The sequence below is a fragment of the Miscanthus floridulus genome, chromosome 6, assembly GCF_019320115.1.
Source record: "Miscanthus floridulus cultivar M001 chromosome 6, ASM1932011v1, whole genome shotgun sequence".
NCBI classification, from domain to species: Eukaryota; Viridiplantae; Streptophyta; class Magnoliopsida; order Poales; family Poaceae; genus Miscanthus; species Miscanthus floridulus.
In genome coordinates this window covers 134949225-134967438 of record NC_089585.1, presented here as the reverse complement: position 1 = coordinate 134967438, position 18214 = coordinate 134949225, and the positions used below count along the sequence as shown (strand labels likewise).

The following is an 18214-nucleotide window of genomic DNA, read 5'->3' as shown; positions in this document are numbered from 1 at the left end:
AGTAAAATTTGTTGTCCCTACAGCAAATGTGCAAACAAGAAAACACAAACGAAGAAGGTCATGGGGGAACATCTTTGGAAGAATAGATTTACGATAGACTATACCAGGTGGGTCTACCATGGTGAAGCCGATTGTATGAGAGAGGAGGTGATGAGACCACACGTCAAGGATTATGATGCTAATGCCAGGGTAGCAGACATTTTAAATGACTATCACGAGACACATTTCGCTGAAGGATGTACGGAGGAGGAGCCAGAGGCAACCGCAAAGGCGTTCTACGACATGTTTGCCACGGCACAGAAACCCCTTCACAGCCAGACAAAGGTTTCTCAACTAGATACCATTGGACGCATAATGGCATTAAAGTCCCAGTATAGCCTGAGTTGAGACACCTTCGATGGTATGTTGACAGTTATTGGCAGCCTGCTTTCGGAGGGTCACCTTCTGCCAAAGAGCATGCACGAGTCACAGAAACTCCTTCGTGCACTTAAGATGCCATATGAGTAGATACATGCTTGCCCAAAGGGGTGCGTCCTATTTAGGAAAGAATACGTGGAAGCAAAGTACTATCCAAAGTGTAAATCCTCTATGTTCCTGGAGGTAGATTCTGGTGATGGCTAGAAGAGGCAACTTGACATTCCCATGACAATCCTACGGCACCTTTTGTTCATACCAAGGATCTAATGGCTATACATGACCGAGGAATCCACAAAAAGATGACATGGCACAAAAATGGCAAACGATATAATCCTGACAGGATGGTACATCCATTTGATGGCGAAGCATGGAGCCACTTTGATGGCATTCATCATGAGAAAGCTAAAGAGGCTCATAATGTATGTGTTGCGCTGGCAACAGATGGGTTCAATCCTTATGGAATGATGGCTGCCCCATACACATGTTGGTCCATGTTCGTTATCCCCCTCAATCTCCCCCCTGGCGTATGCTTTCAACGATAGAACGTATTCTTGTCGTTGATAATTCCTAGACACCCAAAGAATAATATGGGTGTGTTCATGGACCCTATGATTGATGAATTGGTCTATGCTTGGGAGGAAGGGGTATGGACATACGACCAAGCTACAAAGAAAAACTTCAAAATGCATGTTTGGTACCACTACTCCCTATATGACTTCCTAGCGTATGGGATATTCTACGCCTAGTGTGTTCACGGAAAGTTTCCATGTCCAGTATGCAAGGAAGGTCTGAGGTTCATTTGGTTGCAGAAGGGTGGTAAGTATTCATCGTTCGACAAACATTGGCAATTCCTCCCTCTTGACCATGCATTCAGATGAGACATCAAGAACTTTACGAAAGGTGTCATAGTGACAGACCCTGCACCACCGGTAATGACTGGTGCCACGGTTCATGAATAGATAGATGGTCTCGTGGTCAATCCAGAAGGTGGTTTTGTGGGATATGGAGAGCAACATATGTGGACTCATAAGTCAGGCTTGACTCGGCTCCCCTATTTTGATGACCTTCTCCTTCCATATGCATGTCAAACCATAAGGCATCTTAAGGGTTGGGATATTATGCACAGGGTATCGCCACATGGTAAAGTGCCTGTCCCAAACGATGAAGATTACAACTTAGACCCAAACATATATGACAGAGAGTTCTTTCAAGAAGTGGGACTAGAAGGGAGGTTTGAGATAGACTTAACCGAAGCGATCGGAATGGAAGTAGACAATGAAACGGTTATTGAAGAGGACGCTAGAGATGAGGTGCAAAATGTGAAGGACTTACAAATGCTTGAGCGATTACATTTAGACAATGACAATGACAACATTGTTCATTCAGATAGTGTTGATTATTTCGACATGATTGATAGTGATGATGAGATTTATGATCCAGCTAATCCCGATCATGAAGATTATTTCTAATACATGTAATACTATGTTATTTTGTAATTATGTTTTGTTTATTTTGCATCTATTTCTAAGTACTTCTTGTTTATCTGTGCTTATTGGTTTACTCTTTTTAATTGCAGGTGATTGAACAAAGATGGTGGGCAGTGGGATGAGGAAGCTAACGTCCTTGTACCAAAGGACAAGAACTGCTGCACCGGGGGAGAGTAGGAGGAGGAGCAGCCGCAGGAGGGAGTCATCGCCTGTCGCCCTGTCATGTGAGGAGGAGGAGGAGAAGGTGCCCCAGGAGGACATCGAGGAGGCATAGGAGGACATGCAGGAGGACAACAAGGAGACGCAGGAGGACGCGTAGGAGGACGACGAGGACGAGGCGATAGCGAGGGGTTCCACTTCATCTAGTTCATCGAGCGTCTACTTGAGAGGTCCCGCGAGCCTCCCTCAGTGACCGATACCTCATGAGAGACGCCCGCTGATTCGACCCGAGGGGGAAAAGTAAGTAACTTTAGATATTATCACTACTTTATATGATATGTTGAAAATCAAAATAGAAATTAATAATTTTTCTTAATCACTTGGGCAGGAACTAGACGATTGTGGCGAGTGGAGGTGGTCACACACGCCAAGTCAATGGCATCCTCGGTCTTCTGTGCAAGGGGCACTTCCCTAGCCTGGTTGAGTACGCCGGAGTGACAGGGCTGACCTACTCGTTTGACCACTACGCCGCCGCCCCCGATGCTACAAATCGGGCCCACAGGGTACTCAACAACAAGGCGGAGCAGGTGAAGCAAGAGCTGTGGGTAAGTCTTTCTCGCACTACATTGCTCAATACATTCTTGAAATAATGAATGGATACATCGTGTTTGTATGCAGGATTTCTTTAGATGCCAGGACGGACATGAGGCCAGGGCGGATGCGGTGGCTACCAAATGCTACAAAAAACTCATCGTGGACATGCATTACGAGGTGCGCATCCAGGCCATCGTAACTTACCACGGGACCGTCCTTGGAACGAAGGTCACCAAAAGGGACGCAAGATCCATGACGCTAACTTAGGACCAGTATCTATAGGTAAATACAGAACATTAATACTGATTCCTTTTGAGATTAGTAGGCTTAATTTCATCTTCTGACATGTCATGTACTTGATGGCCTGTAGATGATTCTTTATTGGTGCGCCGCGCATCCCTAGTGTTGGGAACAGATGGTGGATAGGTGGTGCTCACGCGAGTGGGAGGAGACGCACAACTTGTGTCGAGAGCGGTATTTGATGATGCTAGGTGTAGCACACCATCAAGGCAGCCGCAGCCTTAGCGGATACGCAGAAACATGGGTACGCAAATTCATTTATTTATTCTAACGCTCAATTCTGCATGATTTCTAATCATCTTGCATTTTTTCTCGTAGTTGGCGTCACATGGTGGCCAGCCTTGCTCCATCTTCAAGGCATTTGCTATGGCCCACAAGGATAAGGCGACGTACGACGTCGACTATAACCTAGAGGACGGGCCCGAGGCGTACAGCAATGCGACCGTCCACAACCGCCTTAGTGAGTACACATCGATGGCAAGGGAGGTCCATGGGTTAGAGTATGATCTGAGCACCGAGGACCTTAATGGAGAAGTCGTCATGAGGGTGGGAGGAGGCAAGAAGCATGGGCGATACTGGATTGGCGACGGCGCAATCGACTCGGCTGCTACTCCCAGTCTCTCCCAGATTTGAGCAAGCAGCACGAGCAGGAGCCCGGCCATATGACCTCGGCAGGACACTTCACACCACCAGGTGGAGGCACTCGAGGTTATTCCTGGTTTATTCATCGTTCATTGGTTTTTTTATACCTTTCCTTTGCATTATTGTAACATTGGGGTGAATATATTGTAGGCCCACCTGGAACAAGAGAGAAGGATACGAGAGCAGATGCAAGTGAAGATGGAGAGGGTGGAGGCCGAGCGGGAGGCCGAGCAGCGGAGGATGGCGGAGATTCTTTAGTATATGCAAAGTCTTGGCGCCGCTACGGGTGTAGCTCCGCCACCTTCGCTATTCGCTCCACCTCCACCTTCTCACTATTCTACTTCTGTGAGTATAAATGTTTTAGTTTGTATGTTTATTCTTATGGTCAAACCTAGTGGAGTATGAAAGCTTTATTCATGTATGGTATATATTTATCTTGTCTCACACATGTAATCTCTTCTCCTTTGTGCAGAATCAATCGGCGGCATCGAATGATCCTCATGCTTCAGCGAATCCTTCACCAAATGAGTGATGATACTTGTGGTTGTTAATGATACTTCTATTTGTAATTGTGATTGAAGATGATGGAGCACTTGGATTACTTGTGAACTTATTTGTGATATATTTTGAGACATAAGACGTTTGTGATATATATGTGACGTTTGTGATATATATATGGTGTTAGTGATATATATGTGCTATTGATGATATATATGTGATGTTGATGATGTTTGTTATATATATCTTCTGTTTGTTTGGATGGGATATAAAAAACAAATAAAAAGGCTATTTTCAGTCACTTTGTCGAGTTCAATGGCCATGACACTCGGCAAAGTGACTACCTGGGAACTATCTAGGAACATGCTTTGCCGAGTGCAAAGGTTGTTGCACTCGGCAAACATCAGAGATTTGCCGAGTGCCACGGGATAGGCACTCAGCAAACATTACATACTTTGCCGAGTGTCTTGCCGGCGGCACTCGGCAAAGTGACCACCTTTGCTGAGTGTCTAAGTCAACGACACTTGGCAAAGCGAGGACCTTTGCCGAGTGCTTGACCTTGGCACTCGGCAAAGCCGCTGTCACGGTCACTTTTCTTTACCGAGTGTCGGATTGGCACTCGGCAAAGCCGATAAAATGTACTCGACAAAGAGGTCTTTGCCGATAAACTATTTACCGAGCGCCCTTTGCCGGCAAAGGATTTGCCGAGTGTATATCGGCCTTTGCCGGCAAAGAAGCTATCTCCGGTAGTGTGGTAGATTCTTAGCTAACTGAACAAGCTCGAAATGGGAGCAGCTTGGAATAATAAAGGACCCAATAATAAAATATACTCTCTTATAATTCCAAATTGCTCTTCGCTCTTTAGCTTTTGTATACCAACTCAAACTTATTTAAGTTTAACTATTTCTTTAAAAAATATTAACATCTACATTATACTAAATAAACACATATTCAAGGATCCGTGGTGGAATTAATGAAACAAATTTGGTGCTATAGATATTGATATATTTTTTTTTCTCGAATACGCAAAAGATTTGTGCATTGTTGTCATTAAGGTAGAAGAGCTATATACTTATTCTGACCATGAAAAAGTCAAATAGAATAGATTTTGACCGTTAATTGCTCTTATTATATATTGTCATTTGCTAAAGAATCCATATAATCTCAGATGCACTTTAAATACAAATCGTCTAGTACAAATTTATATTCTAAATTCTATATAATATTATAATTTCAATAATTTTTTGTCAAAGTTTGTTTTTCTTGTTTGAAATATGATTATCATTCCGGAACAGGGAATATTATAATGACCTATATATATAATTTGGAAGGGATGCATCGAGTATGTTATACATAAGAAAAAAAACTCGAGCCACGGGGGAGAGACGCCCCCACGGTGTTTCATTAAGAAGATGTTGAGAAAATCTCTGAACCTCGGCTCCACCCATATATAGCGGCACCTGCAACTCCGTGAGACAGGAGGGCCATAGAAAATCCCCGAACCTCGGCCCCACCCATATACAACGGCACCCCCGTGGGACGGGAGGGCCACAAACCTGTAACCCATATACAGTTGCACCTGCAGCCCCGTGAGACAGGACAGCCACAGACCTGTACTTTAGTGTGAGACAGACGAGGGGATTTTTTTTTACCCTCAAGCCTGAAATTCGTCTCGTGGGAACTCGAACTCAGGACCTAAGAGATGCCGAAGCCATCTAACTAGTTAGGCTAGAGGACCTTTGGCCATCAGAGATAAGCACAAAAGCAGGTAAGTTAATTAGAGATGTGATGATGTGAGTGCTAGCAAGAAAGTCTTGGTTCGCTTTGATTCGGATAGCATGGCGCAATGCGATATGGCATGCAATGCCGATCAGTCCAGTTCGTTAATGGGAGGTTGAAGCAAAGCTAGGGATCGGAGACTGAAATGGGCATTCGTGCACGCGCAAATTCAGGAGTGCGTGCGTGACAGCGGCCGCTAGCTAGCTTTCGGCACGGTCTATCTCACACACTTAAGAATGGCGGACCGCACGGCCGGCGTACGTGCCAACGTGCACACGTTGCATGATTTCATTTCACGTTGTTAAATTGTGACATCGCATTCCCTATTAACGTACTGGAAACTCCCCCATACAAGTTTAAACACAAACAACTCTACAAAATATTGAGCACTCTTTTTCACTTGCAAAAACAGTTGCTATACGTACTCCTACACTAGCTAGATGCAACACACAAACATAATGGTGTCATAATTCATAACTGTCCAGAAATGCGCCAGCTGTCTAAACTTTCATCGACATAGTCCGGCTTGGAAGGAAGAGGAGCCATCGTGGAGGTCGTGAGCAGTAGTGCGAAGACACTTCCCTAAAACCTGATTCGCCCTCTCTCGGTCTAGGATTACAAGGACAAGCGGTTTTGGAGACCTGCTCTCCCGATTGCTAGTACACATGCGTTTGGGATGGAAAGACTACAATAGTAACACAAACAGCAGAAACATGATACAATAGTAACACAAACAGCAGAAACAGGATAAGAACAGATCACGTGTCACATCACAATCCAAATCGATTAGGTTTCCAATTCGCGGACTTAAAGGCCAAGCAACGAAAAAGTAAAACCGTAAAAGGATGATGCACACTTGCAAGTTCACAGGCTGAATTTCGCAAACCAATGACACAGGCACCTGTGCGCTCCTCGCGGGCCCAAGCCTGGCAAGGTGAGGCGAGCGAGCACGTATGTGGAGTACCTTTCTCTCTCCCCACCCAAGACTCAGTGGAGAGGGTTTCCATATTAAAACATGTCATCCTCCACTTCAACTAGTTGGGTCTAAAGTTCCATCACTCATAAATGGGCCTTTGAATTTATTTCGAATCATCAGAATTTCTCAATGAGGCCAAGCCCATTTATTCCAACACAAGTTTTGTATTGTTGTCTTTTTCTCTCTAGTGAAATACATGCTTACGTTAGCACAAAAGAAATATTAATTAATAATATAAAAAATAAATTAATAGTTCTTACGACTCTTCAAGCCTTCAACATCAGGCGGTGTCAGTATTGCTGCAAAAGCGCCCTACGAGTAGCATCTCTTGCAGGTGGCCAAAGCAAACGCCTGCTACCATATTCTCACCTCACATATATTCGCGCGTATTGGAGCAGAGCGCTCGGCAGAGACGTACTCCTAGCAAGGAATTAATGCGGTACAGTGGTTCTTGTACGCATAATGCATCCGTTTGGCTGCGGCTTGTCGTAAACGATCGTAAATTTCCAGTCGGAACAGTATTTTTCTCTCATACAAACTAGTCAGCAGTAATTCTTTACAAATCAGCAACGATACGAACCAGCCAACCGAACAGGAAAGGACAAGTATTAGTGCTGTCATTTGTTGGCTTTAGAAACTATGCACATTATAAATTTTTTATTTTGTCTTTTTCTAGTCTTCTTGTTAGCACACATTATAATTAATTTGTCGGTAATTTAGGCCCTGATTGACGTGGTGAACACATCTAGATCTCAATTTTATGACTTCGGGTTTAGTGGTAGACGAACACAAGTGCCGTAAGTACGTGAGTAACGTATGTTTTACAATGGTATTCACATTTGAGTTGGTCATAAGTTGATTGGCTACAAGTGTCTTGGCTCTGAAGATTTGTATTGATGTTTGGGACGTGGCACGAAGGATATTCGTGAAGACTAAGAACACAATAGAGCAAATGTAAGCTCGGTGCTCGGAGATATTCGTTGTAGTTAGTTTGGTATGGTTTTTGAGGGCCATCGTTCCTTCTTTTTTCTCTTGTTGCTTTGATTTGTTCCAGGTCGCTTACCGCTAGCTTGGTGGTTTGTAATTTGTACTATGAGGGCTCTCTCGTAGCTGTGTCATGTAATTCTCTTCCTCTTAATGAAACATATGCTAAGCCACCTAAGCAAAAAAAAAAAGTGTGTATTAAGGCTTTGATTTTCCTTTGGTCTTATTATTAATGGGGTCCAAGGCGTTCATCTTGAGGGAGTTTGAGCGAGAACATTCGGATGTGCAAGAGACCGCGCTCATTCAAGATTATGGTGGTAAGTGGCCCCCATTGAAGTGGTTTCAACTTTCGAGTCAATGATCTTAAAGAAATTGAATTGGTCTAGAACCAACTAAAAATGGGTTTGAAAACAGCACCGGAGTATACTAGGATCACACTAAAAACCTTTCAGAACATCACAAGTTGTCTATATATACTCCCTCGGTCCCTCCAAACTATTTTAAGTTTGGCCAACTTTATAGTTTAGAATAATAATACTTATGACATGAAATAAATAGATCATGAAAATATATTTTATGGTGTAACCAGTGATGCTAACTTGATGGTATAAATACTGATGCATTTTCCTATAAAATATGCTAAGCTTAAAATAGTTTAACTTAGGACAACCTTAGAAGTTGATTTATTTTGGGTATATGTGACAGGGGATTAATGAAGTGGTGTTTTTTTTTCTAATCAGGCAAACACTTAAACAAGTCAATTCGTGTCACAACCCAAATACTCCCTCTGTCCTGTAATACAGTGCATTCTAGAAATTTTAAGACAAATTAATAGAGAACATAAAAGACACATATACCCTCATTTTATTTCCTAATCAGACGCTATCATCAACGTGATTAATGGTGATTATTTAATAAATGGAAAGTATTTAATGCAAAATTGGTTTTTATCCCCTAGAATGCATTATATTTGAAGACAAATTTTGAATGCTAGAATGCACTATATTACATGACGGAAGGAGTAGGATGTCAACTTAAAATAGAAGTCCACCTGCATCTGAACACAGATTACGGCAGAGCATAAGTGGATTAGCATCTATCTGCAAGCATGCACGCACAAATATCAATGCTATGTAACAACCACCGTCAAATAACCATGCGGCCAAACCAAATCAGAAACCAAACGTAATGATATTCTCCCTAGCTTTTTTCCCCCTTTATAAATTAATTAAGGGATTACTTTTGCAAATGCAGTAAAGACTAAAGAGCTGCTACTTGCTACCTGCAACGATGTGTACGGTATATATTCCCACTCTCTCATCATCCTTGAGGATTAGGGGAATTAATCCCCATCTACTGATATATATATATACATGCATCACGCATGTGTGCGTGCTTTATTTGATGGATATATGGGTGCATGGAATGGAACCACAATTGCTGACTCCCGTAGGCCACCCTCCAGTGGACATCAAGTTGAACGAATCATCTGGGCATGCAGCAACCAGCAGAAGACATGTATACATGCATGTAAAGTGGAGATCAGCTATAGCTGCTACTTTCATCCGCATCCCATCCTCGCATAGTTGCATGCGATATTTGCAATTTGCAAATGAGCGAATGGCTTCCTCCTTTCTGGTGGCAGAGGGGATTTTGCTTGCTCGTCAGCACTCGGCTCGAACAGAGAGGCATCTCTCCTCCCATTTGTTTCCAGAGCATTCAGGATGGCGCGAACGAATTGCTCCTCCTGTTCCTTCTCTCAGGTGGGGCCGAAGATAGCCTTCTGGTGGACCCACCTGTCAGTGGCTGCTCATATAACAACAAAGAGGCTTTTTCTTAAATGAAATAACAATAAAGAGGCTGTCTCGAGCACATTCAGACATTCAGATTAGCAGAGATTGGAACGTCCATGGTATACAAATTCAGGTTGACTGCGTTTCAGTGGATTTCTTGTAATTTTACCATCGTTTGAAACTTCCATCACGAAAAGAATGCGGATTCCGCATTTCTTAGCAAATACTCGCAACACTTAGTTTGGAATTGGAACAAAGGCAAGCAAGCAGAGCTCAACCTGCAAATGGAGAAGAGCCAAAGATTGGAATGGTCAGAAGCCGTTTCGGGCTCTGCCCAACTTGTACAGTGTATATATGGCTGCCATACAAGGGAAGCGAATATCAGCTGCGGCTGCAGAGAGCATATTATCTTGTCTTGGTACAGCATTTCGTATATTAACCGCCTGTATTCTGCACACAAGCACATGAGCGACAGAGAGAGATTGCATGCTGATGCTGGGTTTATTTTTATTTTTGGAGACGTATTGCATGCTTGCAGGGCACCACTTCGATCGGATATTCTCTTCTCCACAGGTCAGTACTTGTCCATCTCTCTAAACTGCACTAACAACGGTGCCCGTTAAGCCACATCTCCCGATGCAGCGAGATAGCAACGACTGGTTTATGCAGTACAAAAATGCCACTCAATGAACTGAGTGATGAATCGTATGCCGCTTATCTGCAGGCAGAAAGATAGTTGCTCTTTCGTCGGTTGGAGCTCATTGTTTGCAAGATTTGTCAATCTTTTTGAAAGATATATGCTGGCTGCATCAGTACTCTAGTACCCTTCAATTGGAGCTATGCGTTATTTTTTACACTGCAGAAATTCAAGCCGCGAAGAAACATTGGGCATCTGATGAACAAAACAGCAACAGAACTGAACTTCATAGCTCACGATTTTTTTAACAGATCTGAACAACAGAATAACATACCGAAACACAACGCCAGCGACAAACAACGTACAGCATGTTCACTCCATGTCCACGCCCAGTTCATGCAGCCACAGGTTGTACAAAAAAGCAGAAAAAACGAAGCTAGAACACAGCCGAACATTCTCCTATCACTCTATGAGACGACACAAGCAAACAGAATGCTCCCATACCATTTGGTCAAAACCTGAACAACTAAGTAACGCGACACACCAGGTCTTGTCTTCGTGATGCGTCTCAGGATGCATGATAGATTTCGCTGGAACTCAACAGTCGCAATGGGTTTCCGATTTCACAGTTGGACTTCCCTACCATATACCCAGCTGAAAGGCAGCGTGCCTGCTTTCTTGGCTCTGCTCTGGGCCCTCTCGTCCAGCTTCCTGATCCTTGAAGCAAGGGTGCAAAGGTAGTCCTGTGCCTTGTTCCCTTCACCTGACAGACCAGTCAGATCCGCCACCTTCCACCTGTCGACAAGGAACTCAAGGATGTCGGCGTAGTCCCTGGCAGTGTAGACACCAAGCCTCTGCGCGACCATGGAGAAGTGCTCAAACAGCTTGTCATCCTGCCCGTCAAACATCAGGTGAGCAGGCATTGAGATCTTCTTCTTCATCATGTCAGCCAAAGCAACCACAGTACCATCAGGGTCGATCTCAAACAGCTTCTCCACGATCTTGGTGTACGCAGTTTCATGTCGCTTCTCATCTGAGGCGATGATGCCACAGATCTGTGCAAGCTTTAAGTCACCAAAGTCCTTGGCGTGACGAGCAGTGTTCCCGTGTGAGATGAAGGTCGCCCGCTCTTGGAAGGAGGTGTAGATGAAACCAAGATAAGGATTATTCTCAGTCCTAGGATCCTGAAAAGGACACACCGACACAGTAAAGAAAGTACATATTAGTCTTACATAATTATAATCAGTAGCCTAGATTTAAAGAAAAAAAAGTAAACAAAAGATAATTAACCAATGACCGAAATGGAACCACGGTTGAAAATTTCAGAACAATAAAAGGGGCGTACCCAGTGCAGAGAGCTCCCGCTCTGTGCAGGGTCTGGGGAAGGGTGTCAGTGGCAAGCCTTACCCTCGCCTGTGCAATGCGAGGAGACCGCGACTCGAACCCGGGACCTTCCGGTCACAGGCGGTAAGACTCTACCGCTTGCACCAGGCCCGCCCTTCGGTTGAAAATTTCAGAACAACAGTTGCTCAAAAAATATGGCAGCATAGCGAGTTACTATTAAAATAACTTCACCAAAGAACCACACTCCCAACAAGCCAAAATAAACACTTCAGAAGCATGAACAGCTGAATGTACATGTCAAGACTCGGTAAGAAAAAGACAGAATGTGTTACCATTCCAGAGCCAATAAGATACTGAATTGTCTTCTCAATTTGCCTCATATCCACCCTCCCAGTGAGGTACATATACTTGTTGAGCAGATCACCATGCCTGTTCTCCTCAGCAGTCCATGCCCTCGTCCAAACAGCCCAGGCAGTGGGGCTTGCACCTGTCTCATCTCTGACACCGTCGAGGGTGTTAAGCATAGTCTGGTATGTTGGAAGAGCTTCCTCAGTAATCATGTCTCCAACCAAACAAACAAAATAATCATCAGGGATTTCCTTGGCACGTTCTCTGAGCTCCTTAACTTCATCATGAAATCCTTCAGATGATGGGTCAGGGAGGAAATCCTGTGGCTGCCAACACTTCTCAACTGGCTTGAGATGCGTCAAGATATTATCTCTAGCCCAATCATCAAGCGACTTGAAAATTTCAATCTTCTGAGGTGGCATTGAATGTGTAACCTGGACATGTACCTCCCTTGGAGGAGCAAATGGCTTCTTATTCTCGACCCTGGAACAATTTTGAGGCAAAAAGTATGATTAGTTACCAGTTACATATTATGAAACAAATCTAAACTTTAGGAGAAGACAAATTTGGACATTGTCAGTTCTGGTACAATTGGGATTGTGGCTGTAATATGCAGTCAGATTATAAGCATAGTAGAAGCCACTAATGGACATGGCCATAAGGAACATCTAACCCCAGAAGGCCTGCAATGATGATCCTCACTACTCTCCAGTCTGTTTGCAATGAACATATTTATAGGCACTCAGATATTAAGACCATTTTCCTGTCTTATGTTAGGTATAAAGTATGTGTAAGTTATGCTAGTGTACAGCATGGGAGAATGGGGATAAACAGAGTGGCACACACACATGATTCATATATCCTAACCGCGATAATGTATTAAAACCCACACTTGCTCTCATTTGTTTTGAAATAAAAAGCAGTGAATAAGCAAGATCGCCTTGAAAGGAACGTATGGAAGGGCAAAAGTCATGGCAAGAAAACTGAAATCTAGAAGGAAATGAGATGACAATCTTTACATAGAGCCTCCGTTCTAAATTATAAGACGTTTTGGCTTTTCTAGATGCATTGCTTTAGCATATATCTAGACATAGTGTATATCTAAGTGCATAGTTAAAGTTATGTATTTGGAAAAGCCAAAATGTCTTATAATTTGGAACTACTTAGCATATGATGGTAAGCAAAAAAAAAAAGGTAACCACCTAGTGCCTTTTTCCTTTTCGTTTTTTTTCATTTTTTTTGGTGTGCATGTGGGTGGGTGGGGGCAGTGGCGGGCCCAAGATTTGGAACTTGCGTATTCAGAATAGGAAGAAAAAATTTGGCAACCTACAACTAGTATTTGGCATGTATAATAGTATAATACCACATAGATGTAAATATATACAACACATAATTGACCATAATTTTATATATTCATAGAAAACCCTCAAATCTGTAGCACGACCCTTTTTCTCTTCGTGTTTGAGGGAATCACAGAGACACTGACTTAGACAACCAGACTCCCCTCTTCCTAGTTTACAAGTGATTAATAAATTGCCATCCACAATATATTGAATGAGATTATGGGAAGCAAGTAGACCAAATTTTAACTTACAAATTGACTTCAGAAGCCATGTGCGGCTGTGCATCCCATGCCCATGGTGCCAATGCGCACAACCGGGTCATGGCCTCACCGGCCTGCCGTACACAAGGGCGCGAGCGCCAAACGGACGCACCCTCGCTAGCCGTTGGGGCGCTAGAATGACGAGTTCGTCGCCCACCGCGCTAGGGTTTGGAGTTGGGGAAAATGAGAAACGGGAAGAGAAAAGAAACGGCGCTTGAGCGCGATTGCGTGAGTGGTTGATGCCGATGTGCCTGTTCACTGCTTGGTGGATGGTGGGGAGGAAATTGGGGCCTGTTTAGTTCCCCTCCAAAACACCAAATTTTTCAAGATTCCCCGTCACATCGAATCTTTGGACGCATGCATGAAGCATTAAATATAAATACAAAATAAAACTAATTACACAGTTTAGACGAAATCCACGAGACGAATCTTTTAAGCCTAATTAGACTATGATTGAACATTAATTGCCAAATAACAATGAAAACGCTACAGTAGCATTTTGCCAAAAATTTTGGCATCCAAACTGGCCCTTGGACCACCGCTGGTCCTTACTGGGCCGTCGGGTTGGGAGAGAGAAGTAGGAGAATGAATGTTTCAGCCTGAGTTCTTGACAGAGTAGTTATTTTGGCTTTAATTTTTCTTTTTTTAATACACATACATGTATATATTACATATACAAAAGAAAAATTGGCAAAAAATTTGGGTATTCAACTGAATACCCTTGAATACAAGTGGGCCCGCCCCTGGGTGGGGGGCTCTTAAGGTTTGAGAAGTACAGTATGTGCAAATAACAAGAATGTACCTAGGCTTCTAACCTGCGGAAGTTATCAGGTTGGCAAATAAATGTCATTAGTTAGTACCTAATGTCACTGACCTTTTCCATACTACATGACTACAGCCACATGTTGTGTCACATACAAATTATGATGTGACCCCCACCATGTACATATTAATGGAAGGATTATATCCCAATTATCAGAACTTCATCAACGTTTTAGTCCCGGAATACTTCATCACATAACTATCACTGACAAAAATATCAAAGAAACCAAACAGAAAAGAGTAGTAGTAATGGGACGGGGTGCAACTGCAACTAGGAGTAAGAGTAACCTGAGTACCCTGGCTATGTTTCTCTAACGTTTTAGCCAAATCTACTCTCGGCTCAAAGTAGGCTTCCTTAAGTTAGAACTTAGAACTAGCTGGAAAACCCACTTAGATACACTTCAAATAGGACAGTACCTATGGAATCATGGTTTTGGACCGCCACTTGGTGAGAAAAATAAATAAATATGTGCCACGATGGAACTCTGGATGGGCTTCTATTCCCGATTTGATATGCTTACGACTATGATATGGGACAAGCAGTTAGTTTCATTCCAACATAAGACTTTATTTATTGATTTCATAAATCCCATCAACCCAAGCACATGAACAACAAAGAGCTTTCATGAACCGGCAACTGAAGAGTTCAATGGTCCTGCGGGGCACCATCAAATTAAATTCCAACAAACTAGGCCACCAAGAACATGGTGCAGGCCACAGGGCTACCAAATCGACCAACCTCGACAGCAAACACGCGTGTCCACCTCCGATGCAGACAGTACTGCGATGAATCACCCCCATGACTAGGCACTTCAACCGTAGACTGGTATAGCCAGTACACCAGCTACCCAAGCTCAAACAAAAAAAAGTACACCAGCTACCCTGTGCAGTGCAGCGCAGTGTATTTGGCTGTGTTTACTTCCAAAAAGTTTCCAAATATACTGCAGTAGCCATCCATCGAATTTTGCGATACGTGAACATTAAATATAGATAAAAAAAAAAACTAATTGCACAGTTTAGTTGAAAATCGCGAAACGAACATTTTAAGCCTAATTAATCTATGATTGAACACTAATTGCCAAATAAAAACAAAAAAATTCCCAAATTTCACGAACTAAACACAGCCTTAAAAGGTACACGGAACCACGCCGGGAACAATTCTAGAATGCAGGTCATTAAGAGGATACGCGGGGAGGACGAACTGCCAGGGTCCAGGGTCCCCGATCAAGTTAGGTCCCAGGAAAATTTAATGCCCGGGAGGAAATACGGCATCAAAGGAAATCTGAAACGGACTGGCGCAACAGAAACGGCCTCGCTTCGCATCGCTCGCTTGGTGTCGACGGCAAGGCGATTCAACCGAGCGGCCAGGCTCCGGTCCCGGCCCGCGCCGCGCAGAGTAAACGACCCACCCATGCAGAATTTTTAATGGCGGAACTGTGGCCTTGGCGCCTCTGATCTACGGAGGCAGCGAGGGGCGTCGCCCTCGCGCATGTGCGGCCGTTGCCGCCTCGGAGACCAGGGCCGAGCTCGGCAGGACGAATCTGACAACCCCGACACGGGCACCCGCTCCCCAGACCCCAGTCCCCACGGAACGAAGAGAAGGACAAGGCGCGACGAGCACCAAACCCTGATCCAACATTGCGAGCGGAGGCGGCGGAACACCCAAGCCGAACTGTCAATCCATCACGAACCGTTCGGCGTAGGCGTCGCCGCCAGACGTAGGAACCGGTTCATCCATCCACCCAATCCGAGGAACCAATCTATCTATCTTATTTTTATCCATCAATGGAGGAAGGGAAGAGGAACGCAAACTGGGAGAGGAGAGAGGGCCATGACGAGCGAGGCCCCAGGCCATGCGACGAGACTTACTTGGTGGAGACGGCGGACGTCATGGAGGCGACGGCGACGAACCTGCTGCCGCCGCTGCGGCAGAGGCGGCGGCCGGCGGCGAGCTGCGGGGAGAGGCAGAGCGCGACGTCGTTGAGGCGGAGCGCCATCCTGGAGGCCAATGGGAAGCGGAAGCCTGAACCGCCGCCGCCGCCGCCCCTGCCGCTGGCCGTCGCGAGATTGGGATGTGGGTGGTGGTGCCTGGTGCCTGGTGGCGAGCGAGAGGAACGAGCAAACGGCAGAGAGCGCGTGCGATTCTCCACCTCAGGTTTGGTTCGGGCGCTTGGGTTTTAGCGGCCTCGCCACCGCTGCAGCGGACACGACACTGCTGGACGCCACTCGGCCGTGGGCCCATATTTACGTCCCTTTCTACGTGCCCCTGAATGAAATTACCGGACTCGCCCTCTCGTCCTCACTTTCCGTCCCGTCTCGGCTCTCGTGGAGTCTCTCTGTAATCTTCCTCGTGTCATTAGCGTTATTATTACTTTGAGTGGGGATTAAGAAATGAGAGCGCACGTCTTTTCGCTTCTTAAGACAAGCCACCGTGGCATTTGGAGTATGGAGATCCTCTAGATTCTAGTCGATATTCGCCCCCTTCTTTGATTTTAAATGTACACCTTTGATGGAACACAAAATGATAGTTTTCTTTGTTAGCGTACGCCGAGGCGATCGCATGACATGGCCACACAGGCCCCTCGAATCGAACATAATACGTCGATAGAAGACGGTAAACTGACGAGTTTTTAGTTTTTTTTTTTTTTGTAGCACATAGTCCATTGGAAAGCAGGTTGTTTTGAAATTTGATTAGTGAGGTCACACTTTGATTGTGAATCAAGCATAGCTTGGCTGGCTAAGTTGGTTTGAGTCATCGACATAACGCATATACTTGTATATGTGTTTATGTTTTTGCTTGTGTGTGGTAGTGGTGAGTGCACATACATGCATATATGAGTGTCTATATCTGTGTTGTGTTTCGCTAAAAAAAATATTTTCTTTGATAGCACGGTGGATGCTCAATGATAGTATGCCACAAGCCCCTTGTAGAAAACTCTGTGCTAACAAGTGTTTCCACTCAGAGCTAACAAGTGTTTCCAAATATGTGTCATATATATTGCATACTTTTTTAGAACGTGGGAATTTCTTTTTGTGTATTCCTTGTGTGTGTGTGTGTGTGTGTGTGTGTGTGTGTGTGTGTGTGTGTGTGTGTGTGTGTGTTATTTCTGAAAAATGAACTGTTTCTTTAAAAATCTTGTATGATTATGTGAAATTCCCATGTTCCAAATGACTAAACCAAGTTGTATGATTATGCAAATTTGATGTCTAGGCTGAAAAGGTCTTCTAATGATCTATAATGGACTACTAATTCTCCTTTAGAAGTAACCAGTATATATTCCAATCTACCATTGAACAACAACGTGGAGTGCACGAAAAGAAAACATTATCAATATATTTATGACTTCAAGTAGATATCCTATATAAATACATTTGATAATAAATCTGATTATATTCATTTAGCATGATAAATATTTGTAATCTTTCATAAATTTGATCAAATTTAAGATAGTTTGGCTTGAAACTATGCTAGATTTTGATTTTTTACGAGACAAATTAGTAAAGCAAAACATTTTTTAGCAACTGATAACTTGCTTTATATGTCAAAGTTATGCATTAAAGGACTTTTTTTATATAAAAAAATCCTAATATGCCTTGTAAAAACATAGGGAGAAAACGTTCACATGTAAATTAATTGTAGTGCTAGCTAGAGTATTTCCTTGCAAATTTGATGTCTAGGCTGAAAAAGTCTTTGAATCATCTCTAACGGAGACTAATTAAATTTCCATTTAGCATTAGCTAGTAGTTCATTCCAATCTCCCATGGAACAACCATGTGTGGTGCACGAGCAACTTGCGGCTATCTACAAGTCGGCTTGTCAAAAATTGCAAC

The 18214-nt window shown here is 43.8% G+C and overlaps 1 protein-coding gene across 1 annotated transcript; it reads right to left on the bottom strand.

The window, feature by feature from the left end:
- Positions 1-10538: 10538 nt before the first annotated feature.
- LOC136457043 (stearoyl-[acyl-carrier-protein] 9-desaturase 2, chloroplastic-like) lies at positions 10539-16545 on the bottom strand. The gene is made up of 3 exons (XM_066457083.1): positions 16253-16545; positions 11943-12441; positions 10539-11450 (listed from the first exon to the last, which is right to left on the bottom strand). The coding sequence occupies exons 1-3, from the start codon at positions 16378-16380 to the stop codon at positions 10890-10892; spliced, it is 1188 nt and encodes a 395-aa protein (XP_066313180.1). The 5' UTR covers positions 16381-16545; the 3' UTR covers positions 10539-10889.
- Positions 16546-18214: the final 1669 nt, after the last annotated feature.

Bases quoted from the DNA above. Each gene is read 5' to 3' on its own strand.
- LOC136457043 (XM_066457083.1), bottom strand. From the start codon at position 16,380: ATGGCGCTCCGCCTCAACGACGTCGCGCTCTGCCTCTCCCCGCAGCTC. The intron at 12,442-16,252 runs GTAAGTCTCGTC...AAATTGTTCCAG, and splicing joins ACGTCCGCCGTCTCCACCAA to GGTCGAGAATAAGAAGCCAT. The intron at 11,451-11,942 runs GTAACACATTCT...TGTCCTTTTCAG, and splicing joins ATCTTATTGGCTCTGGAATG to GATCCTAGGACTGAGAATAA.